Below are 27,637 nucleotides of genomic sequence, written 5' to 3'. Positions count from 1 at the left end.
TATATAATATTTTTAAAATAATAACTAAATTAGAAGAAATGATAGTACTTTAAAATAAAAGGCTAAATAGAATAAATGGTAATACAACATTGATTTTGTTTGAAATTTAGATTTACTTGCAAAGTGCAACAATGTGCCAACATGTAGAACAAGTGCCAAAGAAGCAACAACTGGTTTTAAAAGATTAATTTGTGGTGCCGAAGGTGATAAAGACTAAAATGGATTGGACAGCACTTAAAAGTAAAATGTAATTGATTTTCAAATTACATATGCCTAGCAGTAGTGACAGTCACACAATAAACTCATGCAACTTTCTACAGCTTTAATGTTTTTCAAAGTGAGGAGATATAAAATATTAATACAAGCATATATTTATCATAAAGTGTAAAATTTCTATGAATTTTTAAGATAAAACAAACTTCAGCAAAATTCCAAGTTTACTATGATCTGCTTTAGGCTGTATCTATAACTCTCTTATAGTGTGAATATATTCTCATCCTTTTCTTAGGTATACATTCTGGTGTATCCAAAGAAAATCAGTTAAGCCACTGGAAGTAGTATTTTATATGACTGCATAGTAGTCAGCTGTCTGTATTGTTTTTTAATCTGGTAGATATTTTACATTTTAAGAGTACCATTTGCTAAGAAAAGCATAAAAGCTATACTGTTGTACTTAAGAAGGTTTTCACTACTATTTAGAGTCTTTCATTATTCTCATGAAATATAAAACCCTATCTTTCTGAATCATAGTAAGAAATGCTTTCTTAAAAAATAATGGATATTTAAAAATTAAAAATTGAGATCCTGGGGGAAATTGTTAGATTTCTTTTCTTTAAAACAAAAAGAGTTAAACATGGAATAGGAGAATAGGTTTATAACTGCTTTGGACTGTTTTCCACTGGTTGTGTTACTACTAAATTAATACATATTCTTTAATGTCCAGGATCAATTGTTCAGTATTATGGGGATATTTTTAATTTGATAGTACATTGTGGAACCTGTTCAACATCCTGCTTACAGGGTGTGATTGAGCATGCCACTTACAATATTTACTTTAACAATCTTCAAAATTACCAGTATTTTATTAGTAGCATGGACAAATCTTAGTATCTGTAGTCCATGGGGAAAGTTGTATTTTTCTTCTTTATATGTTTTTAAATTCTGCTACTCAAGAAATAAGTTGTGCCCTGACATACGTTTTATACTATTTGTTTGTCACCAACTTGTTCAAATGGAATTCATTGGGCTCCTTAAGACTGTAAAGGAATTTTCATTAATCCTTCAGGTTGTAAGGGAATTTTTACTTGATAACTTTTAGAAATACAGATCAAGGTCTTCTTTACTATCCTATCTCCTAAGAGAACCATAATGCTTACTTAGCACTGGACATGGATTGCATACCAGCCAGGTGCAAAAATCGTAAAAATTATCGCTATAAAGAATATAATCTAGATATCTAGAATGTAGAAAACTAGAGGAAAAGAGAAATGTAATGAAATGTAACATATTCATAAAATTCCCCTCTAAATTACTATTATTTGATATGTTATCATATACATAATTTTGTGCTTTGAAATAACTCTTCCATCTCATCTTTCATAGATTTAACATATATTAAGACTTGGCTATGGATGTGTCAAAAATATTTCTTCTATTGTGTAATTTTATTGAGGTGAAATTTTCATAATAAAATTCACCATTGAAAGGTATACCATTCAATGACATTTAGTAAATTTGTAATGTTGCAACCATTACCTCTATGTAGTTCAAAAACCAAAAGCATTTATGATTATTGCTATCATTTATACAATGCTTATATTGAGTACCATACATGCAATTCTTTATTAATTCATGCAGCAATATAACGATGTGAGTGTTATTATCTCAATTTTAAAGCTAAGAAAATAACATTCACATAGCTTAGGTAATTTACTGAAGATCATTTACATAATGTGTTGCTTAGTCAGGATAAGTCTATTTCCAAAAGCTATGTCCATTCCTTTGTACTAAATAGTCACTCATCTAACACACTTTGTATTAGTAAATGAACTTCTAAGGCAACCAGATATTTCTGTGTGCCAGCAGGCACTAACATTGCAGTTATTCTAGTGTGTTATTTCAGATAATTGTGTATTTGAAAGTTTGCATAAGATATACCTCTAACATGTTCAAATATTTTATTGAGATTAAAATGTTTGTTAACTATTCCCAATTGTATTTATCAACCATCACATATAGAAAACTGTTTTACTTTCCTTACCTTTTCATTGCCTTTCAGATATGCTTCTTCTGTAAAGGATGGCTCCCAGTATTTTGTGCTTCTGATTGTTACAGATGGTGTTATCTCAGATATGGCCCAGACTAAGGAGTCCATAGTTAATGTAAGTGGGGGGTCACTCCGTATTGGGCTGGCTACGTGACAACATGGCGTTACTTAGAGAGAGACTGGAGTCTATTTTAGTTAATGATAAAATAAAATCACCACACCTTTGCAGCAGATTGCATCCTTAACCTTATCCAGACAACTCATATACATCTGTACCACTGATCCATGGGGATCAAGCTAAGGGATATGAATTATTTTAGTTAAAAAAAATTCTTGCCTAAAGAAAAAAAAAGATAATAGCATAATTTTCACAGGCATGTGTGTGTTAACCTCTATTAGTTTGATCTATTTGTGTACAATCTTGTGATTTATACTGGTTATTTCTTAACATTTACATTCCAGTTAGAAGAGAACTATGATAGCTAATTGCTATTTCTGTAGAACTGGATAGTGACTGATTGATTAAAAAACCATCCTGCTCATTATAATTCCTAATTGTATATTTGTTTTTTTAGGGTTATTTGATTGTTTACTAATCTATAAAATCTATGTTTACTAGATGGTAATCTGTAAAGTCGCTAGGTTTAGCAGTGTTTGGCACGAAGTAGACATTTGATAAATATAGGCTGCAGGAATGAGTTGCATTAATATGCACTTTAAAATATGGACTTAGTAATTTAGGTTTAACTAAGAGGACATGATGCCCTGAGGAATAATTAGTCATATTTCAGTGACCTTCACAGCGAAAGATATGGTTGCTCTAGTGTTCCATCTATCTATTGCTCGATCAATCTCACATTCTTACTATTAAATTATTTAAGTGATGATATGTGATATGTTATATGGAAAAAACATGTTATAACATGAAATATTTAGTCTCCCTCAAAATCTCAAAGATAGTTAGTGCATAACAGTACTAACTTTCTGTAATGATCATTTGTATTCACTCATTTACTGTGAAAATTGCTTTTTCTAACCTTGGGTATAAATGAGGTAGATTATGGTACTACTACTATTTTATGAATCTGTTACCACTTTCCCCCTTTAGCAACTGAAAGATTTTTGGAGGAGAAAGAACATGAAAAGAGGAAAAAGATACCCAAAGTCAGCTTAGAAAGGTTTTGTCTGAGAGTAGCAAGTGGAAGTAGGTGCTCCTTACCTTCTATTTGATCTTACCCAGGGCTGGTCACTTCCAAAGAATGTCCCACTGGATTAATGTGTGCAGAGAGTTTGGAAAAGATAAGAATGGAATCAAGTATATTATTCTGTATTAACAATTTTGAATATGCTCACAAATTATTTTAATGAACATCTGTGAAAAAATATTAAATAAAACTCCGGTTATATTTGCTTTTTAATTATTATTTTTTCTTTTTTAATTTTTCTTTTTTTAGACAGGGTCTCACCCTGTTGCCCAGGCTGGAGTGCAGTGGCACAATCATAGCTCACTGCAGCCTCGAATTCCTAGGCCCAGGTGATCCCCCCACCTCAGACTCCCAAGTAGCTAGGACTTCAGCACGCACCACCACACCTGGCTAATTATTTTTTGGTGTAGATGGGGTCTCACTATGTTGCCCATGCTGGTCTCAAACTCCTGGCCTCAAGCAATCCTCCTTCTTTGGCCTCCCACGGTGTTGGGATTTCAAGTGTGAGATATCATGCCTGGCCTTTAATTATTTTCTTAAGAACTCAATTTCTTAATTGAAACCTAATTGTATATTCTCTTTGAAGGCCTCAAAACTTCCAATGTCAATAATTATAGTAGGTGTTGGACCAGCAGAATTTGATGGTGAGTAGTAAAATTTCAATGATATTCCTTGGGAATTCATTTAATCTAATGTAACATGCTCTTAGGTTTCTGCCATTCTTGTCTCTTTAGAAGGATGTGACTGTGTATTTGGGTTTGTATATAATGTTCAGGTGTCCATAATTAGACATATACATAGATAGCTCATGATGATATCTATTCAGGTGTGCCAATTAAAAGATCCTGTCTTTTGACTAGGATATTATCTCTCTAGTTTATAGATTATTTCAACATGTAGCTTTCCATTTCATTAGAGATAGTTTGTACCTCAAAATAATATCTCCTAAGACTGACAGAGTGATAAATTGAGTTTTTGTTCCCAAGGCAAAACACACTCTGGGTTCACTAAAACCCTTTAAGGATGAGTGCTAAATTAATAAATCATTAGGTTGTGAAAAGAAATGTTAACATAAGCATAATATGCTAATTTAATGGGTTTTCAGGCTCTAGCAAGTTGATAGACATTAGCCTTATAAACAAAGAAGTTGTGTCATATGAAAGAGAAAAGTAAAATGAAAATGGAGCTGACCAGCTGAAATTTAATGAGACTTTATATAATTATGCTAAATTGGCATACTGGGTAGTTTTTCATTCAAGCTCAAGGCTTGTTCAAATGCCCATTAAGAGACAAATGTTTGTGTAACGAGTGATCTGGGTAAATGTTCCTAGTCATCTGATAAATTCCTTTAAGAGAACTTTGTGCTAGACAGCAAGTACACAGCCACATAATATTCACCCGGTTCAGGTGTTTTATATTAACAATGGAAGCTTATTTAGCTTGAGGCTTTGGAAATGAGAATGGTTTTAGAATGTTTGACAAAATCTTTGTAAGTTACTGGTTAACTTAGGCACATAGGTGGCTAACTAGATTGTAATTATCACTGGGGTGATTCTTATTTAACCACCAGTCCCTCCTCCATGAGAATAATACGGAGCTGTCAGTCTCAGGTAAAGCACCACAAGCAAGTTGTATTGCTGACCCTGGAATCCCTAAATTCTAATCTTGGCTGGTCATCCTTTCTAGCATGATAATCTTACAGTTTCAAAAGCAAGTCATTTATCCCTCAGTGACACTGCTTCTCCTGTTATTTTCTCTATCTCTATTAGCATCTACTTGAGTTGTACTTCAGGCATGAATTTCAGACACCTTTCTGGAGACAGGAAGGCTAAGACATCTTTCCTTTCCATGCTTTGCACACTTGATAATCTGCATTAACTGGTGATAGACTGTGATTCACAAACTTCACCAGTTGGTAGGCTAAAATAACTCATGCTTTTTTCTTTGGCTACTATTTGCTTTTGCCTTTGAAGGATGTATCTTTCATGGGTATATCTCAGGTCTCTCAGACTCCTATGGAAGTCCACCTTTAGGCATATGACCTCAGAGATGGTAAACCTCGAACAGTTCTTTTTCTTTGAGAGCTCCCACACCTGATTCATAAATGCAAAGCCACTGACCCTTCCTGGCATATATTTCTGGTAATATATTTCTATACAGAGCAGCAGGCACAGCCGTTTGGCTACTGTCCTTATCCAATAGCCACAGCTATTTATTTTCTTCATTTCTTTAGTTCCCAGCAAATTTGTTAGGGTTTTAAGGTATGATAATTCATCATTTCTCTCTGTGAGGTCCTGAACTAACTGGAAAAAAATATATGCAAGAATCATTCTGATCACTCTATCAGCTTTATTACTAGCAATGCAGAATTTGAGAACTTGGGTTAACCTGTGGACAATCACATTCCCATTACTTTTTCCCTCCAAGATTAAATTATCTCATTCTTATCTCCAGGACTTCTCCTTATAGAGGCAGAGTTTTGCCTATTAAGCATGCCACCTAGAGAAATTACACTTATCCTGAGGATGGTGCTGCTCCAAATGAGAGTGATTCAAGCTCAGTTATTTCTCCTAATCTTAGTAATCCTATTCCTCTTTCCATGCAGAAAGGTAAATGAAGATTGTAGATGAAAAGGGAAGTTGCCGTCCCAGAAGTTAGAGTGAAATTTTCCTCTGGAAACATGGGAACAGGGAATTAGGCTCCTGTAACACCTGGTTTCTGTTTTCACCATGATGGAAGTTTTAATGGTATAGAAAAATTTCTGGGCCCAGTACTAGAAAAGTAGATTATTCTGCTAGGTGACAATAGGTGCTTCTCTAAAATATTTTTCTTTTTTTCCTTTCAAAACACATCTCTTCATGGCTTAAAAAAAGTTTCTATATTAAACTCATGTTTAATATAGAAAAATCTCTGACTAATCAAATTGTTGCTCTCCTGTCAGAGGAGCCTCTCATGACACTTCCAAATCTACTCTAGAGTAAGTGTATATATCACACATATGAACTGACTGACCTAAATCCAACTCGCAAATTGTGTTTGTCTGTTTTCACACTGCTATAAAGAAATCAGACTGGGTAATTTATAAAGGAAAGAGGTCTAATTGACTCACAGTTCCACATGGCTGGGAAGGCCTCAGAAAACTTAGAATCATGGTGGAAGGGGAAACAGGCACATTCTACATGGTGGCAGGAGAGAGAGAGAGCATGTGAGAGGGCAGGAAAGAGGGCTGTTTATAAAACCATAAGATCTCGTGAGAATTCACTCACTATCACGAGAACAGCATGGGGGAACCACCCCCATAATCCAGTCACTTCCCTCCCTCTACATGTGGGGATTACAGGTCCCTCCCTCAACACATGGGAATTACAATTTTAGATGAGATTTGGGTGGGGACACAGAGCCAAACCATATCACAGATTTCATCAGCTAACCACATAAGTCCAACATCTACACATTTTTTAACCTGAAAGACATTGTTTGCATGGGCAAGAAATACAATATTTTGCCATCTGTCCTTTGAAGGTAGAGGAAATAAGAATAAACTATTAGATTGAGTATTTAAATTTAACTCTGTATTTTGATAAGACAATTTTAAAACTATCTACATAAATTCCTCCAGTGACTCTTTTTCACTACTAAAAAAGAACCTTTATTATAAAGAAAGATTTCTCAAAGCAAGATTTCTTTATACTTAAAAGGCAGCCAAAAAGTCAAATTAAAACAGCATCTTGCTATCTGCTTTGATTCGAGTTAGACGAAGGGGATCAATAAAAAGGTTTCTAACTTCATTGTGTCTCCCATGGCTAGAAAGAAATGCAGATCTGTCTCACACACCTTTCCAGGAAGAGGTAATGGTGGGAGACTGGGGTTCATAATCTCCACCTGCTTGAGGACCAGATGGTCTGCACACCTGAAGAGTAGGCCTGACCCCTCCACCACTTACACACCATCTCTCTTCTTGCTCTCAAAAGCACAGCCTCCACTTCTTGCTGTCTACAGTGTTTTAAACCAGACATGCTGAAAAGTGGGAGATATTTTATACGACCTCATGCTAATACAGTATTGCCTAAATGACTGTCCTTTTCTTCATTAATTGGAATGAAACACAAAGACCAATGGGGATTGTAGAAGATTGTGGAAAGTGAGACCTAGATTATCATCTAATCCTTGTTTCCTATTTTAGCATGAGTATAGGGTAATCGTTGTAAATTATTAACATATTAGAGAATAATGGAGAAGTGTTTGTGACCACTGAATGTTACCATTGGTGCATATTTATGTCCCAAAGTCATGTGAAAATTGTAAAAGCAAATTTAGATATAAAAAGAATTAATTACTGAAAGTATTTGAACATAATGAGTTATATTTACATATCCAAGAAGTAAGGGAGATTAAAAAATGTCTTCTGCATTGAGATAATTATCTTATTATTGGTAATATACAGATTTTATATAATTATGATATATATTATACACCTTGACAAATTATTGAACAGTAGCTCTCTGTTAATTATGTATACTAGCAGCATTTCAGCCCAAGCATTGACTCATGAACATGTGTAGACAGGTAAAATTGAAAACAATGTTTTTAACCCAAATATATTATCTAAGCACTGAAGAAAAGAGTAAAGAAGTGAGGATTGTATGCTGACTGAGCAGTATTGGGGCCGGGGAGATGGGTGATGAGGCCAAAATTATAATTGTAAGTGGCTCCCTGGAGTCTGGTGAATGTCATGTGTATACAAAATGAATTATCAGTAATAGAATTATACTTTAAGCACAAATTAGCATTCCTCATGTAATTAATTATTTAGAGAATTCTCACTGAAAACTTAATAAACCATAGAAAATGTTCTTAATTGCAGCATGGCATTAGTGTATCACCAGATGTCCCATTATATCCCAGCATTTCCAAATACCAGCTGATCTAGGAAATGTCAAAATTATTTCTTAATCAACAAAAAAATTGTACTTCAGAAAAATCATACTTTATCCAATCAGTATAAGAGCAGAGAAAATGCCTCTGTTTTTAAATCTATTTGTAAAGTAAAAATCAGGCAGTGTATGTGTATGGCTTTGCTGTAGTTTCAATGAAAATAAAGTTCAACTTGTAATTGACAATTCTAAGATGATTAAGGCCAAGCTTCTTAAATTAGAAAGAAAAATTAAAATTTGATGGATTAACATCACTTGCTCAATCAGTCATGCAACCATATAACCCAAAGTTTAGAACTGGTAGAATGGAGAGATAGACCCAGAGACAGTTTCACAGGGTCTACAAAGAGATAGACCCAGAGCCTGGCTCTGCTCACCTTTCAAAGAGTCACACAGGATCTTGTTTCACTTTCTTTGTCTGTAAAATACACACTCAGTCAAGTTTTGTGTGAGAAATGAGTGAAGACATGAAGGGATCAACATGCTTTCTGTCTTTTCATAGCACATTTTGCTACCTCATACATCTTGATTTCCTTATTGTCCACATTGTTTTAGTATTTGGCTAAAATGTACTGAATAAATGATCATATTTTCTCTTAAAGCAATGATCGAATTGGATGGAGATGATGTAAGAGTCTCCTCTAGAGGAAAATACGCTGAAAGAGACATTGTGCAGGTAAGAAATAAACCTTTTCCTACTTTACTATTGCTAGAAAATATCACTGGGATCTTTAATAAGATTAGAAGCTAGAAATATAACAGACTTTTTAATGATGCTTTTCTATTTATTAGTCTCAACAAAAACTAAATATATTTTAATCTGGTAGGTACTCCAAGTAAATAAATTTAGTAAAAATATACCAAAAACTTTGTATGTATTTTCATGCTTCCCTCATACATTATGGTTAGAAAAAATAGGGAAATAGATCCTAAAATATGTCATATATTAAAAAATTACATCTACATATAGAAAAGGCTAGAATTAAGAAAAATACTTAAGTAAAGCCTATTACTCTGGAAGTGAATATAAACAGTCAGTAATTAAATGTAGTTCAAATTTATAATTGAAAGCAAGGTGTTAATTCAACTAAACAGTTGCATAAAATTTCCATGTTTTTAGGATGTCAGAAAAAAAGCTGTGAAGTATATCTTTTTGGATAAGAAAAGGTCTCAGTACCATTTAAGCACATGGTATCAAAATTTTAAGGGAGCAAACAATGAACTTTAATATTATTTCCTAAATAGTAACATATATATTCACCCATAATACAGTCATTAATAGAAAATAATTTGTGATCGTAAGAATTAAAGAAAGAGGAGAGAAACACAAAGGGTGGCTCGACAGTCAACAGGTTTTCAAGCCTGGGAGGGACTTTTGACTGAATTAGATCGGAAACTGCACTCTCTTACAGACCAAGAGTTTTTAAGGATTCTGGGTGGAAGAGTTTATCAGAGGCTTGTACTGCTTCTGTGTCTTTTTGTTGTGCTTATCTGGGAGGGAGAGTTGTGTGTCTGTTCCCATACATCTTTCTGCAACTGCAGGCGTATCCCCCGAGTCTGCTTTTGGCTTCCCTATCTTAGCACACATGAAGGGAAAGGAATATGCTTACGAAGGCCTACTGTTTTACTGGGCCCCTTGTATAAGGGTAAAGTTTGGCAGTTACCTAAGAGACTTTCCCTCCCACCTCCCTCTGTGCCCAAGCTGTCTTATCTGTGTTTTACTGTCTGCTCTTTGTGGCTGCTTGTAGTTAGAAGAGAAGTAATTTCCTTAAAATGCATGAGGCTAGAAAGGGAGCTGGAACTTAAAGTGGCCCTGTTTGTCCAAGATGACTGTGCTCCTGCTTTATCAGGGATCATACAGAATTTGGTTCAAATTCTGACTTTTCTAGTATGATAACTTGGATAAGCTTTCTAGATTTCAGTGTTTTGGGGGATAAATAGAATTGTGAAGATTAAATGAGATAATGCATATAAAATACATTCCTGAAATAGAACTCTTAGACAAAAGAACAACAAAAAATACTTGAAATAATTTGAGGAAGTAATAATATAAAGTAATCTGTTAGTATGATAATATAAAGAGTAACGTTGATAAAGATCAAAAATAATTATTCTTCGTTAGTCAGCAAAATTAAATTTTAAAATAAAAACTTCTGTAAAATAGTTTTTTAAAAAAGATAATTGAATATGATGTAAGCTTTTCAACCTAAAGTACTTGATACAGTAAAAATCACACTCACATAAATGATTAGGTTAAGAGCAGCTGGGAAAAAGAACCTGGTGATATGATCATTTGCTTAAGAAGCTCATTATGCGTGTGTGTGTGTTTTTTTTTTTTTTTTTTTTGAGGTAGAGTCTCGCTCTGTTGCCCAGGCTGGAGTGCAGTGGTGTGATCTTGGCTCACTGCAAGCTCCGTCTCCTGGGTTAACGTCATTCTCCTGCCTCAGCCTCCCGAGTAGCTGGGACTACAGGTGCCTGCCACCATGCCCGGCTAATTTTTTTTTTGTATTTTTTTAGTAGAGACGGGTTTTCACTGTGTGAGCCAGAATGGTCTCGATCTCCTGACCTTGTGATCCGCCCACCTCGGCCTCCCAAAGTGCTGGGATTATAGGCGTGAGCCACCGTGCCCGGCCCATTGTGTGTTTTTTTCACAATTAGACACATGATTATTCACCTTAACCTCATTAGCATAATTGTAGGTCTAAGTAATTACACTTTATTTAAAAGCTCTCTAGAATATTTGTTCAGTTTCCGAAAAATCGAATGACTGCATGGAAGTATGAATTTGAAGTCTTTAGAATGTTATGTTGCCGTTCTAATGCATTTTTACCAAGTTAGCAGAGGCAACCTCATATCTCATAGTTCTATTTAAATGATGCTTAAGAGAAGCTTGGTATTACTTTCTTCATTAGGAAATAGCTAAGATTATTCACATCATTAAGGTTTCCTTTCAGAAGGCCAATAGGTTATGTTTGTGACAACCTATTTGCATTAATAAAAATTGTCCTTGATCACGAAACTAATCAATCAATAGATATACTACATTGAACAGAATATTGAGGTAGGACACCGATGATCTATGAAACTATAATTATTTTGTCACTCTGGTCTTGAACAAGTAAAAAAATTTCTCTATCTTTGTTTCATTATCTATAGACTCCAAATTCTTTCATCTTTGCTCCTCCCATGATGTTGTGAGTCTCAAAGGAAGTAACAGACATAAAATACTTTGTTACTTACCAATAGCATAGGTGTATATTAGTATAATTATATAAGTTTTTGCTTCTTGAAAGTCAGAATCCAACCAGGCACAGTGGCTCACGCCTGTAATCCCAGCACTTTGGGAGGCCAAGGCGGGAGGATCACCTGAGGTCAGGAGTTCAAGACCCGCCTGGCCAACATAGTGAAACCCCGTCTCTACTAAAAATACAAAAAATTACCTGGGTGTGGTGGCAGGCGCCTGTAATCTCAGCTACTCGGGAGGCTGAGGCAAGGGAATTGCTTGAACCCAGGAAGTGGAGATTGCAGTGAACCAAGATCATACCATTGCACTCCAGCCTGGACAACAAGAGCGAAACTCTATCTCAAAAATGAAAGAAAAAAAAAAAAAGTCAGAATCCTTGAGAGCAGCCTATCACCATAAAGTAACATTGGGATCCCAAAGATTTTGAACACACCTGGGGATACAGGTGAACACTCAAGGGATTCTGCCACGTAAAGTTGAACTGAAGAGTAGTGAGGTCTTAACATTTACTGAACAAGAAATTAAAATGTCCCTAGGAAATTAGTAGCACCCTGAATGACAGTGACTTCTTGACTTACATTCCTGCATTGAGTTAGAGATTTAATGTACTCATTTCTACTTTCATAGAGAAGTTTCTACATGGTGGTTGGTACTTTACATATTCCCATTGTGTAAAAGAATTGGCACCTCCTCTCTCACCTTGAATAAGGCTAAACCTTCCACCATCAGAGTTTTCCAGGTTCTAGCAGTCAATAAAAAGTTTTTAAAGCAAATTATTTTAAAGGAGAGAAACACTCTTGAATATTTAGAATAGTGGGGTTGCAAGTGTACATGCAGGATAATATTTTCAATCTTCCCATGGTCAGAAAATATTATAAACCAATTCTCTAAAATATTATCAGATAATAGGGTCTATTTAGGCTGTCTTACCTTTTCTCTGCTTTCCATTTCTCACTGTTTGAAGCGAATCCAGTTTATATACACAACACAATCGAAATTCCAGATTTCTCAAGTGGACAAAGAAAACCCTAAGATGGCAAATAATAGTATGTAGCTGAGGTTCAGCAGAAAATTGGGGGTAGTAGATGGGGTTTTATTAGTATAGTAAATATTAAATTCCTTCCTTTTTGTATAACGATATTTAACCCTTTATTAAGTGTTTCATGTGCTAGGCAGGCTAAGAGTTATAGAATTAAATCACTCAGTCCTTAATTAACTTTATGTGACAGGTACTTTGATCATTACATTTTACAAAAAAGGACATGAAGCTAGCTCAATTCCTCTTGTCCACAGTCACCCAGCTAATGAGAAGTGGACCAGGATTTAATCCTAAAATGCCTGATTCTAAAATTCTTAACATGTGTTCTGTATAATTTTGATTCTAACACCTAAACATGGCATTTAAGATTCTCCATGACCTGACTTCAGGCTCTTCTTTAGCTAAATACACACAGAAACAGACAAACACACTGTACTTTATCTTAATAAACTAACTTCACATCGTACATTTCCATGGTTCTTGCTTTTATTTTCACTTGTCATTTTACCTGGAATACTCTTCCTCCTCATCTGTGCTGACTGAAATCCTATACTTTCAAATTTCTCAGCGTATAGCCTGTCACATAGCCCTCTCCAAAGACCTCACTCGCCACACCTGGATGAATTTTCACTTTGTCCCCATATTACTTTATATCTTCCTAAAAATACCGATCATTGTTTGTCTCATAGTTATTTACAGATAAGAAAACTGATGCCAGCCCCAGATCAAAAGCTAAACAACTTTTGGAAAGTTATTTAGGTCATAAGTTGGTAGATCCAGATTTCCAAGAGTGTTCTGGTTCTAAAACCTGTGTTACTCCTATTATAATACACTGTCCTAAAAGACAAAATTTTAATGAAAATTATTAAGATCTGTTACCCTTTTTGTATTACTGAAGTGGCTAATCAATTCAAGTCAGATCCATTTGAGTTCAAGTAGTGATTCTGATATACTCAGAGCTGATCCTGGATAAGTTAAACTTTCTAAGTTTCAGTTTCCTCTTATGTGCATTAAAAGTATATAAGATATTTGTGAATATTAAATGACATATTGTGCTAAATCTCCTAGCAGAAGACCTCCCAACTACCAGTTGCTCAATAAATGCGTTATTATCAGTACAGTACATTGGCGCAGTCCAGTAGGAAGGCATTTTTTTGTCATCATTTCATAGTAGCTGTGCCCTAACATAAGAAAATAAGTTACTTAAGTTTTAGAATAATAACCATCCTGCTTACTGTTTCTACTATAGTGATATGAAATTAAATATTGAGGCAATGAGACTTAATCACAAGTAAAACTTACTACCTTGTCGTAAGTCAATATACATAAGGGCTTTCTATTTGTTTGTTTATGCTGTGGATTGGCCGTTGTGTATAATGCAGTGCCATTCACCCTGGCTGCATGTAGCTGCTGGCCAGCTTATCATTTCCTTAAAAATTATATTTAAATCATATTTTCCATTAAAAAGAGAATAATAACCTTGAGGGCTTAGACTTGAAAATCACTAATGGAGCTCTGCACAGTAGGAACAATAAAGCAAAACTGAGCAGAGCAGCAACTAAAAGCCCATTTGCCCAATGAATTCAAACTTGTTTTTACGAATAGGCAAAGCAAGCAGCTAGAGCAGTCATGTGGAACATTTTCCCTACACTGGTGGGTGCTGAAAAAAGATGTAGAGTAACAAGTATACCACACTTCCTATAGAATAAAATGCATTTATTGGTATTCTTTATATGAATGTGATAAATTAATGCAAAGTAAAAATTTATTCTTCTAAACTAAATATTATAAGGGTCTAAATTACCATGTGGTCAACATGCATTCACAAATGTGTGGGAATTATTTTGGACAAAAGGTTCTCAGGTACAGGGATCAGAAATGAGGGACTAATAGAGGTAATAAACAGAGTAGCCTAAGAAGTTGAGCGGAAACCTGTAAATATAAAAGGATATGAGCAATCTTCTAAGAAAGAGGGCAATTTTGTCATGAAAATTTTAAGATTTGAAATAAGAGGTAAAGGAAATTTCTGAAGTCACTTGTCTTTTTTCTCATTTATAAAGTACCACCTTGTGAGATGACTGAAGAAATAAATGTTCCCTTGGAAAAGGTTTAGTTTAGGCTAGTGACTTTTTTTTAATCCTACTCCAAATATAAGTGTGAGATGAAGGATACTCCTGTTTGATAACAGTGACTTCCTATGACAGTGGTTTTCAACCTGTGGGCAGTGCCCCCTAATGTCCAAATGGAATATCAGACTCTGTGCTCACCTAACAAACCTAAGCTAAATGTGATGTATATTCCCATCCTAGGTTGAAACTGAGGATTTCTTTTTTACCTGTTATTTATAAACATGTTTTAAAGAAGAGTAGAACTGTGTGTATTGTAAAACCAGTGATGATTATGAGCCTTAGCTTTTATGTTCCACAGTGTCATAAAATTCTTAAAAGTGAAATTCAATTTACCTCAATTAAAAAACATCCGCATATCCTGTAGGACTTGCTGAAAAGGTGAAACAACAGTGTTTTAAAATTTGAAAAGTCCAGGAGTTACTGTATAACTGATACTGTACTCAAATTTGAAAGATAAAATTAATAATAATCTTCCTTATATTTAATGTTTGATATGAATATAAATTGAAAACTATTAACAAATTGCTTTATATTGACTATATAAATGTGTAAGTTAACGAATAGAAATAGTAATTATGATAATGATGGCTTTCATATATGATACATATTACAAATTGAACTGTTACTGTTTAAGTGCTTTAAGTTTTAACTTATTTAATACAAAACAATGAAATAGGTATTCTGTAATTATCCTTTTTATTTTATTATTGACATAATTATACATATTTATAGGGTACAGTGTGATATTTCATTACATGTATGCAATGTATAATTATTCTATCAGGGATAGCATACCCATATGTCAGACATTTATTTTTTTGTGTTGAGGACATTCAAAATTCTGTCTTCTAGCTATTCGAAAATATTCAATAAATAATCATTAACTACGGTAACCCTACAGTGCTAGAGAACAACAGAATTTATTCCTGCTATCTAGCCGTAATTTTGTATCCATTAACCACAGTCTCCTTACCCCTCTTTCCCCACCTATCGTTCCCAGCCTATAGTAACCACTATTCTACTCTCTATTTCTATGAGATCAACTTTTTTAGCTTACACATATGAGGGAGAACATGTGATATTTATTTTTCTGTGCCTGGCTTATTTCAGTCAACATAGTGTCCTCCGGGGTCATCCATGCTGCCACAAGTGACAGAATTTCATTTTTTATGGTGGAATAGTATTTCATTGTGTACATATGCTACACTTTCCTTATCCATTCCTCTGTTAATGAATGGACTTAGGTCAATGTCATATCCTGGCTATTGTGAATAATACTGCAATAAACATGGCAATGCAGCTATTTATTTGACATACTGATTTCCTTTCATTTGGATAAATACCCAGTAGTGGGATTGCTGAAGCATATGGTAGTTCTATTTTCCATAATGGTTGTAATAATTTACATTCCCACCAACAATGTATGAGTTCCCTTTTCTCTACATCCTTATCAATACTTGACATTTTTGTCTTTTTGGTAATAGCCATTCTAACTGGGATGAGATGATATCTCATTGTGTTTTTGATTTGCATTTCCCTGATAAATAGTGATTTTTCAGCATTTTCTCATTTATTTTTGGCGATTTGTGTGCCTTCTTTTGAGAAATATCTATTTAGGTCACTTGTCCATTTTAAAATCAGATTCTTTGTGGGGTGTTTTTGGTTTATTTTTGTTTTTTGTTTTTTTTGTTTTTGTTTTTTGTTTTGCTATTGTTTGAATTCATTGTATATTCTGGATATTAATCCTTTATTAGATGAATAAAAGGTTGTCTCCTCACTCTCTTGATTACTTCCTTTGCTGTTGAGAAGATTTTAGCTTAATATAATACCATTTGTCTAGTTTTACTTTTGTTGCCTAAGTTTTTGGAGGCCTTATTCATACAATTTTTGCCTACTCATGTCCTGATGCATTTCCCTGGTGGTTTCTTTCTAGCAGTTTCATAGTTTAGGATCTTACATTTAAGTCTTTAACCCATTTTGAGTTGATTTTTTTTATGGTGATAGATAAGGGTGTAGTTTCATTCTTCTGCATATGGATATCCAGTTATCCCAGTACCATTTAATGAAAAGGGTGTTCTCTCCCCAGTGTATGTTCTTGATGCATTTGTCAAAAATCAGTTGGCTGTAAAAATGTGAATTTATTTTTGCGTTCTCTATTCTGTTCCATTGGTCTATGTGTCTGTTTTTATGCCAGTGCCTTCCTGTTTTGGTTTGTATGGCTGTGTAATATATTTTGAAGTCAGGTAATGTGATACCTTCAGCTTTCTTCTTGTGGTTCAGAATTGCTTTGGCTATTTGGAGTCTTATGTGGCTCCAAACAAATTTCAGGATTGTGTTTTTCTATTTCTGTAAAGAATGTCTTGGTATTTTGACAGGTATTACTTTAAATCTGTAGATTGCTTTGGGTAGTATGGTCACTTTAACAATATTAATTATTCCAATCCATGAACATGAGATTTTTATTTTTGTGTCTTCTTAAATTTCTTTCATCAGTGGTTTATAGTTTTTATTGTAGAGATCTTTCACCTCTTTGATTAAACTTATTTCTAGTTTTTTTGGCTATTATAAATGAGATTGCTTTCTTGATTTCTTTTTCAGCTAGTTTGCCATTGGTATAAAGCAATGCCACTGATTGTTGTATGTTGATTTTGTATCTTATGACTTTTCTGAATTCACTTATTAGTTCTGACAGTTGTATTGTGGTATTCTCAGGGTTTTCCATATATAAGATCATGTCAGCTTCAAACAGGGATAACTTAATCTCTTGCTTTCCAATCTGGATTCTGTTCATTTCTTTCTGTTGCCTAATTTCTCTGGCTAGGACTTCCAGTGCCATGTTGAATAAGGGTGGTGAAAATGGGCATCTTTCTCTTATTCGAGTTCTTTGAGGAAAAGTTTTCAACGTTTTCCATTCACTATGATATTAGCTGTGGGTTTGTCATATTGGCCTTTACTGTGTTGAGGTATGTTTCTTCTATACCTAATTTACAGACAATTTTTATCCTGAAGGGATGTTGTATTTTATCAAATGCTTTTTCTGCATCTATCGAGATCATGTGTTTTTTTTTTTGCTTCCATTCTGTTTATATGATGTATCTCATTTATTGATTTGCACACATTGAACCATCCTTGCATTCCTCAGATCATGGTGTATAATCTTTTTGATGTGTGTTGTATTTTGTTTGCTAGTATTTCGTTGAAGATGTTTGCGTCTATGTTCATCAGGAATGTTAACCTGTAGATTTTTGTTGTTGTTGTGTCCTTGTCTGGTTTTGGTATCAGGGTAGTTCTGGCCTTGTGGAATACATTTGGAAGAATTCATTCCCCTTCAATTTTATTTATTTATTTATTTTTATTATACTTTAAGTTCTAGGGTACAACGTGCAGGTTTGTTACATAGGTATATATGTGCCATGTTGGTTTGCTGCACCCATCAACTCATCATTTACATTGGATATTTCTCCTAATGCTCTCACTCCCTGAGTCCCCCACCCCCAACAGGCCCCAGTGTGTGATGTTCCCCACCCTGTGTCCAAGTGTTCTCATTGTTCAATTCCCACCTATGAGTGAGAATATGCGGTGTTTGGTTTTCTGTCCTTGTGATAGTTTGCTCAGAATGATGGTTTCCAGCTTCATCCATGTCCCTGCAAAGGACATGAACTCATCCTTTTTTATGGTTGCATAGTGTTCCATTGTATATATGTGCCACATTTTTTTAATCCAATCTATCATTGATGGACATTTGGGTTGGTTCCAAGTCTTTGCTATTGTGAATAGTGCCACAATAAATATACGTGTGCATGTGTCTTTATAGTAGCATGATTTATAATCCTCTGAGTATCTACCCAGTAATGGGATGGCTGGGTCAAATGGTATTTCTAGTTCTAGATCCTTGAGGAATCGCCACAGTGTGTTCCACAATAGTTGAACTAATTTACACTCCCACAAACAGTGTAAAAACATTCTTATTTCTCTACATCCTCTCCAGCATCTGTTGTTTCCTGACTTTTTAATGACTGCCATTCTAACTGGTGTGAGATGGTATCTCATTGTGGTTTTGATTGGCATTTCTCTGATGACCAGTAATGATTAGCATTTTTTCCTGTGTCTGTTGGCTGCATAAATGTCTTTTGAGAGTATCTGTTCATATACTTTGCCCACTTTTTGATGGGGTGCTTTGTTTTCTTCTTACAAATTTGTTTAAGTGCTTTGTAGATTCTGGATATTAGCCCTTTGTCCGATGGGTAGATTGCAAAAATTTTCTCCCATTCTGTTGTCTGCCTGTTCACTCTGATGGTAGTTTCTTTTGCTGTACAGAAGCTCTTTAGTTTAATTAGATCCCATTTGTCTATTTTGGCTTGTGTTGCCATTGCTTTTGGTGTTTTAGTCATGAAGTCTTTATGTATGCCGATGTCCTGAATGGTATTGCCTAGGTTTTCTTCTAGGGATTTTATGGTTTTAGGTCTAAGATTTAAGTCTTTAATCCATCCTGAATTAATTTTTGTATAAGGTGTAAGGAAAGGATCCTGTTTCAGCTTTCTACATATGGCTAGCCAGTTTTCCCAGCACCATTTATTCAATAGGGAATCCTTTCCCCATTGCTTGTTTTTGTCAGGTTTGTCAAAGATCAGATGGTTGTAGATGTATGGTGTTATTTCTGAGGCCTCTGTTCTGTTCCGTTGGTCCATATCTGTGTTTTGGTACCAGTACCATGCTGTTTTGGTTACTGTAGCCTTGTAGTATAGTTTGAAGTCAGGTAGCAGGATGCCTCCAGTTTTGTTCTTTTTGCTTAGGATTGTCTTGGCAATGTGGGCTCTTTTTTGGTTGCATAGGAACTTTAAAGTAGTTTTTTCCATTTCTGTGAAGAAAGTCATTGGTAGCTTGATGGGGATGGCATTGAATCTATAAATTGCCTTGGGCAGTATGGCCATTTTCATGATATTGATTCTTCCTAACCATGAGCATGGAATGTTCTTCTGTTTATTTGTGTCCTCTTTTATTTCATTGAGCAGTGGTTTATAGTTCTCCTTGAAGAGGTCCTTCACATCCCTTGTAAGTTGGATTCCTAAGTATTTTATTCTCTTTGTAGCAGTTGTGAATGGGAGTTCACTCATGATTTGGCTGTCTGTTATTGGTGTATAGGAATGCTTGTGATTTTTGCATATTGAGCAGGTTGTTCAGTTTCCATATAGTTGTGTGGTTTTGAGTGAGTTTCTTAATCCTGAGTTCTAATTTGATTGCACTGTGGTCTGAGAGAGAGTTTGTTGTGATTTTTGTTCTTTTACATTTGCTGAGGAGCGCTTTACTTCCAACTCTGTGGTCAATTTTGGAATATGTGTGATGTGGTGCTGAGAAGAATGTATATTCTGTTGATTTGGAGTAGAGAGTTCTGTAGATGTCTATTAGTTTTGCTTGGTGCAGAGCTGAGTTCAATTCCTGTATATCCTTGTTAACCTTCTGTCTTGTCGATCTGTCTAATATTGACAGTGGGGTGTTAAAGTCTCCCATTATTATTGTGTGGGAGTCTAAGTCTCTTCGTAGGTCTCTAAGGACTTGCTTTATGAATCTGGGTGCTCCTGTATTGGGTGCATATATATTTAGGATAGTTAGTTCTTCTTGTTGAATTGATCACTTTACCATTATGTAATGGCCTTCTTTGTCTTTTTTGATCTTTGTTGGATTAAAGTCTGTTTTATCAGAGACTAGCATTGCAATCCCTGCTTTTTTTTTTTTTTTTTTCTTTCCATTTGCTTGGTAGATCTTCCTCCATCCCTTCATTTTGAGCCTATGTGTGTCTCTGCATGTGAGATTGGTCTCCTGAGTACAGGACACTGATGGGTCTTGACTATCCAGTTTGCCAGTCTGTGTCTTTTAATTGGGGCATTTAGCCCATTTACATTTAAGGTTAATATTCTTATGTGTGAATTTTATCCTGTCATTATTATGTTAGCTGGTTATTTTGCCCATTAATTGATGCAGTTTCTTCATAGCATTGATGGTCTTTACAATTTGCCATGTTTTTGCAGTGGCTGGTACCAGTTATTCCTTTCCATATTTAGTGTTTCCTTCAGGAGCTCTTGTAAGGCAGGCCTGGTGGTGACAAAATCTCTCAGCATGTGCTTGCCTGTAAAGGATTTTATTTCTCCTTCACTTATGAAGCTTAGTTTGGCTGGATATGAAATTCTGGATTGAAAATTCTTTTCTTTAAGAATGTTGAATATTGGCCCCCACTCTCTTCTGGCTTGTAGGGTTTCTGCTGAGAGATCCGCTGTTACTCTGATGGGTTTCCCTTTGTGGGTAACCCAACCTTTCTCTCTGGCTGCCCTTAACATTTTTTCCTTCATTTCAACCTTGGTGAATCTGACAATTATATGTCTTGGGGTTGCTCTTCTTAAGGAGTACCTTTTGGTGTTCTCTGTATTTCCTGAATTTGAATGTTGGCCTGCCTTGCTAGGTTGGGGAAGTTCTCCTGGATAATATCCTGCAGAGTGTTTTCCAACTTGGTTCCATTTTTCCCGTCACTTTCAGGTACACCAATCAAACGTAGATTTGGTCTTTTCACATAGTCCCATATTTCTTGGAGGCTTTGTTCATTTCTTTTTACTCTTCTTTCTCTAATCTTGTCTTCTTGCTTTATTTCATTAATTTGATCTTCAATCACTGATATCCTTTCTTCCACTTGATTGAATCAGCTATTGAAGCTTGTGCATGCATCATGTAGTTCTCGTGCCATGGTTTTCAGCTCCATCAGGTCATTTAAGGTCTTCTCTACACTGTTTATTCTAGTTAGTCATTTGTCTAACCTTTTTTCAAGGTTTTTAGCTTCCTTGTGATGGGTTACAGCATGCTCCTTTAACTCGGAGAAGTTTTTTATTACCGACCTTCTGAAGCCTACTTCTGTCAACTCGTCAAACTCATTCTCCATCCATCTTTGTTCCATTACTGGCAAGGAGCTGTGATCTTTTGGTGGAGAAGCGGCGCTCTGGTTTTCAGAATTTTCAGCTTTTCTGCTTTGGTTTCTCTCCATCTTTGTGGTTTTATCTATCTTTGGTCTTTGATGTTGGTGACCTATAAATGGGGTTTTGATGTGGATGTCCTTTTTATTGATGTTGATGCTACTGCTTTTTGTTTGTTAGTTCTCCTTCTAACAGTCAGGTCCCTCAGCTGCAGGTCTTTTGGAGTTTGCTGGGGGTCCACTCCAGACCCTGTTTTCCTGGGTATCACCAGTGGAGGCTGCAGAACAGCAAATATTGCAGAACTGAAAACATTGCTGTCTGATCCTTCCTCTGGAAGCTTCATTCCAGAGGGGCACCCGGCTGTATGAGGTGTCTATCGGCCCCTACTGGGAGATGTCTCCCAGTTACGCTATATGGGGGTCAGGGACCGACTTGAGGAAGCAGTCTGTCTGTTCTCAGAGCTCAAATGTCATGCTGGGAGAACCACTGCTCTCTCCAGAGCTGTCAGACAGGGATGTTTAAGTCTGCAGAAGTTTCTGCTGCCTTTTGTTCCGCTGTGCCCTACCCGCAGAGGTGGAGTTTATAGAGGCAGTAGGCCTTGTTGAGCTGTAGCAGGCTCCACCCAGTTCGAGCTTCCTTGCCACTTTGTTTACCTACTCAAGCCTCAGCAATGGTGGACGCCCCTCCCCCCACCAGGCTGCAGCCTCGCAGGTCTATCTCAGACTGCTGCGCTGGCAGTGAGCAAGGTTCCGTGGGAATGGGACCCACCAAGCCAGGCACAGGAGAGAATCTCCTGGTCTGCCAGTTGCTAAGACCATGGGAAAAACACAGTATTTGGGCAAGAGTGTCCCCTTTTTCCAGGTACAGTCTGTCATGGCTTCCCTTGGCTAGGAAAGGGAAATCCCCCGACCCCTTGCACTTCCCGGGTGAGGTGACACCCTGCACTGCTTCGGCTCACCCTCTGTGGGCTGCACCCACTATCCAACCAGTCCCAGTGAGATGATCCAGGTACCTCAGTTGGAAATGCAGAAATCACCCATCTTCTCCGTCTATCATGCTGGGAGCTGCAGACCAGAGCTGTTCCTATTCGGCCATCTTGGAAAAGACCTGAAAGGCTTGATCCCAACCACCAAGGAAATACTTTACGGCTCCCGCAGTGTCTGTTCTTTGGTCTGTGCACAGACTCGTGTGGCTCTTATGGAGGATCCTTTAAGCTAGGTTGCTGGTCAGTTGCTTTCCACGTTGCTGAGAGCTCCCCCCTTCAATTTTAAAAAACAGTTTGAGAAGAATTTGTGTTAGTTATTTAAAAGTTTGGTGGAATTTGCTGTGAAGCCATCTGGTTTTTATTTTATAGAAGAAGAAACTGAGGCAAAGAGTAGAAAATAACCTGCTCAAGATCATGCAGGCAACAGGCAGCAGAACCAGGCTTTGAAACTGGGAAGTCTAATTCCAAAGTTTCTGAGAATAGGGAGGTAAAAACTTAAATGAGTTTAATGTCCATAAGGTGGAAGCAAGGTAAAGAATATGAGACCAAAGTTGAGGTACAGGTAAGATGAAAGAAGCAGGGGAGATCTCTCCTTTCCATAGAGAAGCATCAACTGTTTGCCAACATTTCCACGAAATGTGTGTATTAGCTACATACATTTTCAAAAACAAACAAACAAAAACTCTTCAAAAAAAAAAAGTCTAAAGACCATTGCATGTATACTGACCATACCAACATTACTAAATATTAACATTTAAAGCATTATACCTTCTAGAATAAGAATTAAGTAAATTATAGTTACAATTAGATATATTTTCTCATTATTCCCTGTGTTGATTCCTATTTTCTCTTTTCTAATTATAGTTTCAGAGAGAAAATTAACCTCAATTTGTTTTTTTGGTTTTTTTTTTTACCTCTTTGATTTTTTTTCTGTTAAAAATGTCAAGTCTTGTCCATAGCTAGGGAATAAAGACTTCACGAAAGTTCTAATTCTCATTCTCTTCTGAAGTGAAGATCGCATTTATTGTTAGTTTTTTTTTTTTTTTCCACACCCTTAGCAAGCTGCCTTTCTTGCCCTTAGTACGAGAAAGATATGTCACCTTTTAAATACGTATTTCTAAAAACTGCTCTGAGTTTCCCTCCTGGAAATGGGGTGTAAAGACAAATAAGGTAAAATTTTAGTCATATACATGTGCTTCCTTGTAATGTCTTATTTTAAAAAGAAAGGAATAGTTTTCTTCTCTTCTTTTAAAAGAGACTACCTTCATTGCATAAAAGGCATCATACCTAATCTTTGATTTCTTAAAATTTTTCTTGGTTTACCTGTAGCAACCTGATCATTTTAAATGCTGCCTTCCAATAATGATTGTTTTCCAGAGGCACATATTGAATAACTTTAAATAAAAAACAAACATGTTATTTTTCAAAATAAATGTAAAATGGTATTTTACAGCATGAGACAGGATTGTTCTTTGTCTTCATCCGGGAGAAAAATGATTTAATTCAAATTTTTATATATTGTACTCAAATTGTTCAACATATTAAAATGTCTTCACTTTGCCTTTTCTCTGAAGACCCAAAATTACTGTGCTCTTAAATTATCACAACATTCACAGTTCCAATCACTTCAAAGTTGCATCAAGCATCATTATGCCTCTAAGGGAAAATTGAACTAATGCCCTCAAACAGCACAGTGTTTATTAACTTAAGTAACCATTACAAATGAGAATGGAATCAGGCAATCTATTACAGGAGCATTTGGTATTGAGCTGATAAGGGCTCTCACATAATTACATATATAAAGATATAGTAATCATTTTTATTAAGGGTGGTGCAAAAGTAATTGCGGTTTTTGCCATTGCAAAACCACACGTTACTGCAAAAACTGCAATTACTTTTTGCTCCAACCTAATATATGTTGTTAGAATGATATTTCAATAAGAAATAGACCCAAATCTTATGCCAAGATCTTTTTCTCCTGTCTTCCCAAATAGTAGATACTCAAAAATCAATATCTGATGCAAAACTCAATGTACTGAATATTTCAGCTTCCTATTAATATAAGCTGCGTGAATTCTATATTCATAGTCCATGCGATTTTGTCTTAGAAATAATTAAAATACTTTAATATGTTTAGGACTTTTTAACAATGTACACTATTATATTTTACCCTGAATTGGGTAATACTCATTTCTTATCCAGAATTGGGTAGTATTTTTATATCAGAAGCTGAATTAGGCATATATTAACTCCATTTGACAGGAAACCAAGCCCCAAAGAGGTTAAATGCTCCATCCTGTTGGGATTCAGGCTAGGTATAGAACTGCAGAAGACATTTGGCAACATAAGAAGCATATTAGGATTAAGTGACATGAGTTATTGGAGGAAAAACATAGAAAATGATTGCATTCCTTTTGAGATAAAGCATATATTAGATATGTTTAGTCACTTATAGCTATTTGTAGTGTATTGAATTTTTTTTTTTTTTTTTTTTGAGACAGAGTCTTGCTCTATCAGCCAGGCTGGAGTTCAGTGGCATGATCTCGGCTCACTGCAACCTCTGCCTTCTGGGCTCAAGCATTTCTCCTGCCTCAGCCTCCCGAATAGCTGGGATTACAAAGGTGTGCCACCACACCCAGCTAATTTTGTATTTTTAGTAGAGACAGGGTTTCACCATGTTGGTCAGGCTGGTCTTGAACTCCTGACCTCAGGTAATCCACCCACCTCAGCCCCCCAAAGTGCTGGGATTACAGGCATGAGCCACCATGCCCGGCCTATTGAATATTTTTAAAAATGTGTAATAATTGTTATCCATCTCTCCATTACTCTCAGATTCCCTGATTTTCCTATGACCAAATGTGTACATGTGTTGATTTTTTGTGTTTATTACATAGCCTGCTAAAGTCTGTGAAATAACTTTCTTTCGTCTCTGTTTTAGTTTGTGCCATTCAGGGATTATATTGACAGAAGTGGAAACCACATACTGAGCATGGCTAGATTGGCTAAAGACGTCCTAGCTGAGATCCCTGAGCAGTTTCTCTCCTATATGAGAGCCCGAGGAATCAAGCCATCACCTGCGCCTCCCCCATACACCCCACCTACACATGTGTTGCAGACTCAAATATGACTGCGCTCTGAAATGCTAATGTCAACTACAAATCAGAACTGCTGAGTTAATGCTTTGTGCCTGGTGCTCTGTAATGAACCAGGCAATGAGATACTTTTCTCAGTTTGGTTTCAGCAGTTAATGTGCTTTCTTGGATCCAAAATTAAATCTCTTCCTAAACCAAAACTGTAAATATGGTTGTTGCATGAGCAACAGAAAAAATTGTTTAAATGCTTGAAGCAAAGTACGGATGTCTTCTCTAAATCTTTCTTTCTTTCTTTTTTTTTTTTTTTTTTTAACAGAAACAGCTAATTTCCAATGTATTGTTGGGAAAAAGCACAAACTATGTTTTTAACTCAAATATTGTCTTCGACTGCAATGTGTATAGGAAAGCAGTCTCTGTATCAATGTTTACATGTTACTACTTTTTAAATTTCAATACTTTTATAACTGTTCTTAAAAATAAGAGTTTTGAATACTGAATCCTTTGTCTTCTAAATTGCAATAGCTATAATCACAAGAGCAATATCTCTTTGAATGACTGTCTGGACAAACACAATTGCAAATAAGGGAAGGGAAAAATGCTTTTCTATTTTTCAGTAACTGGATTGTCTTAAGAAACTACATCTGCTTAATAATCAATTTCTCAGCAATGTTTGCTGGGTATGGGAGTTTAAGCCTGGCAGATGTGTCTCCTGGTTGAACATGCATTTTTCATGGAGTTTGGGTTCTAAATTTAGACTGCAGTTGGTTTGTATTTTGTAACACTAAGTAGAAATTATAAAAAGTCAAACATTGTGATCTATAAATGCACAGAAAATACTTTGTAAAAAGTAGCATCCTTATATAATAATGCTATTTAGAAAGACTGAAACCAAGACTATTTAACTGTGAACTATGTAGCAGATGTTTTAAACTTTTTATTCCATTATATCTTGTCTAGATATTTTAATTCAAAGGGATACTGGCTCTCTTGATCGGGATTTCTTGTTATCACCATTCCACATTGCCACACAAGGTGCACAGGCTGGAAGTCTTTTGTGAAATTCCCAGTTAAATATATACAACTATGTGACTTAGTGCACAAAACATTTGTGAAATAACCTACTCCTATATACTGACCTGCCTGTCCACAAATAATTATAAAGAGTTTTTGCATGTACAGTTTTTACAAGAGTTACAGTTTTGTGAAGTTGTGTCTAAATTAAAGCATTTCTTTAGAACAAATGGCCTTAAATTCTCACAGAATTCCTGGAAATGATTGTGAATTGCCTTCAAATAATAGAAAGGTGTATTTATTTGTGTGCGTGTGTGTCAAAAATGTAACCGCTTTATAATATTTTTTCCTTACCTGTATATTCTATTTAATACTTGGTTTATTTCTACTGTACATTGTTTTCTTTGTCCCAAGTTGACCTAGGGTGACTTTTATAAGCATGAAACTATTTTACTGGAAAGAAAAATATATACATCCACATATCTAACAGTATCAATGTTACATAACTATGTAATACTCAATTGTCAATTTTTAATTATGTATTAAAATCTTTAAATCATAACTATTTGTTTTGTACATTTCATTATGAATGACTATAGTTTGATGATTTCCTTTACTGATCTTAAATATTTATGCCAGTACCTACAGATTTTTAAATTTACCTTTATTTATCAACCCAAAAAACCAATAAATAAGATCAATATTCTTTTCTTCTTGTCAAACATCAGTTATTTTTTTGAACTGTCCAGAGAAAACAAAAGTTGTACAATTCCTTG

General features: G+C 35.5%; 1 protein-coding gene across 2 annotated transcripts in view; it reads left to right on the top strand.

Annotated features, from left to right (window-relative positions):
* The window catches only part of CPNE8 (copine 8), a 256,868-nt gene extending 229,445 nt beyond the window's left edge, over positions 1–27,423 (top strand). For both annotated transcript variants that reach the window (XM_002823097.4, XM_054527102.2), the window contains exons 17-20: positions 2,279–2,381; positions 4,058–4,115; positions 9,008–9,081; positions 25,697–27,423. In XM_002823097.4, the coding sequence (XP_002823143.2) occupies positions 2,279–2,381; positions 4,058–4,115; positions 9,008–9,081; positions 25,697–25,885 (424 nt within the window). In that variant the 3' untranslated portion in view covers positions 25,886–27,423. The remainder of the gene's footprint in view (positions 1–2,278; positions 2,382–4,057; positions 4,116–9,007; positions 9,082–25,696) is intronic.
* Positions 27,424–27,637: the final 214 nt, after the last annotated feature.

The sequence above is a fragment of the Pongo abelii genome, chromosome 10 (genome assembly GCF_028885655.2).
Source record: "Pongo abelii isolate AG06213 chromosome 10, NHGRI_mPonAbe1-v2.0_pri, whole genome shotgun sequence".
NCBI classification, from domain to species: domain Eukaryota; kingdom Metazoa; phylum Chordata; class Mammalia; order Primates; family Hominidae; genus Pongo; species Pongo abelii.
The sequence above is the reverse complement of the archived record's forward strand: the minus strand, read 5'-3'. Positions and strand labels throughout refer to the sequence as shown.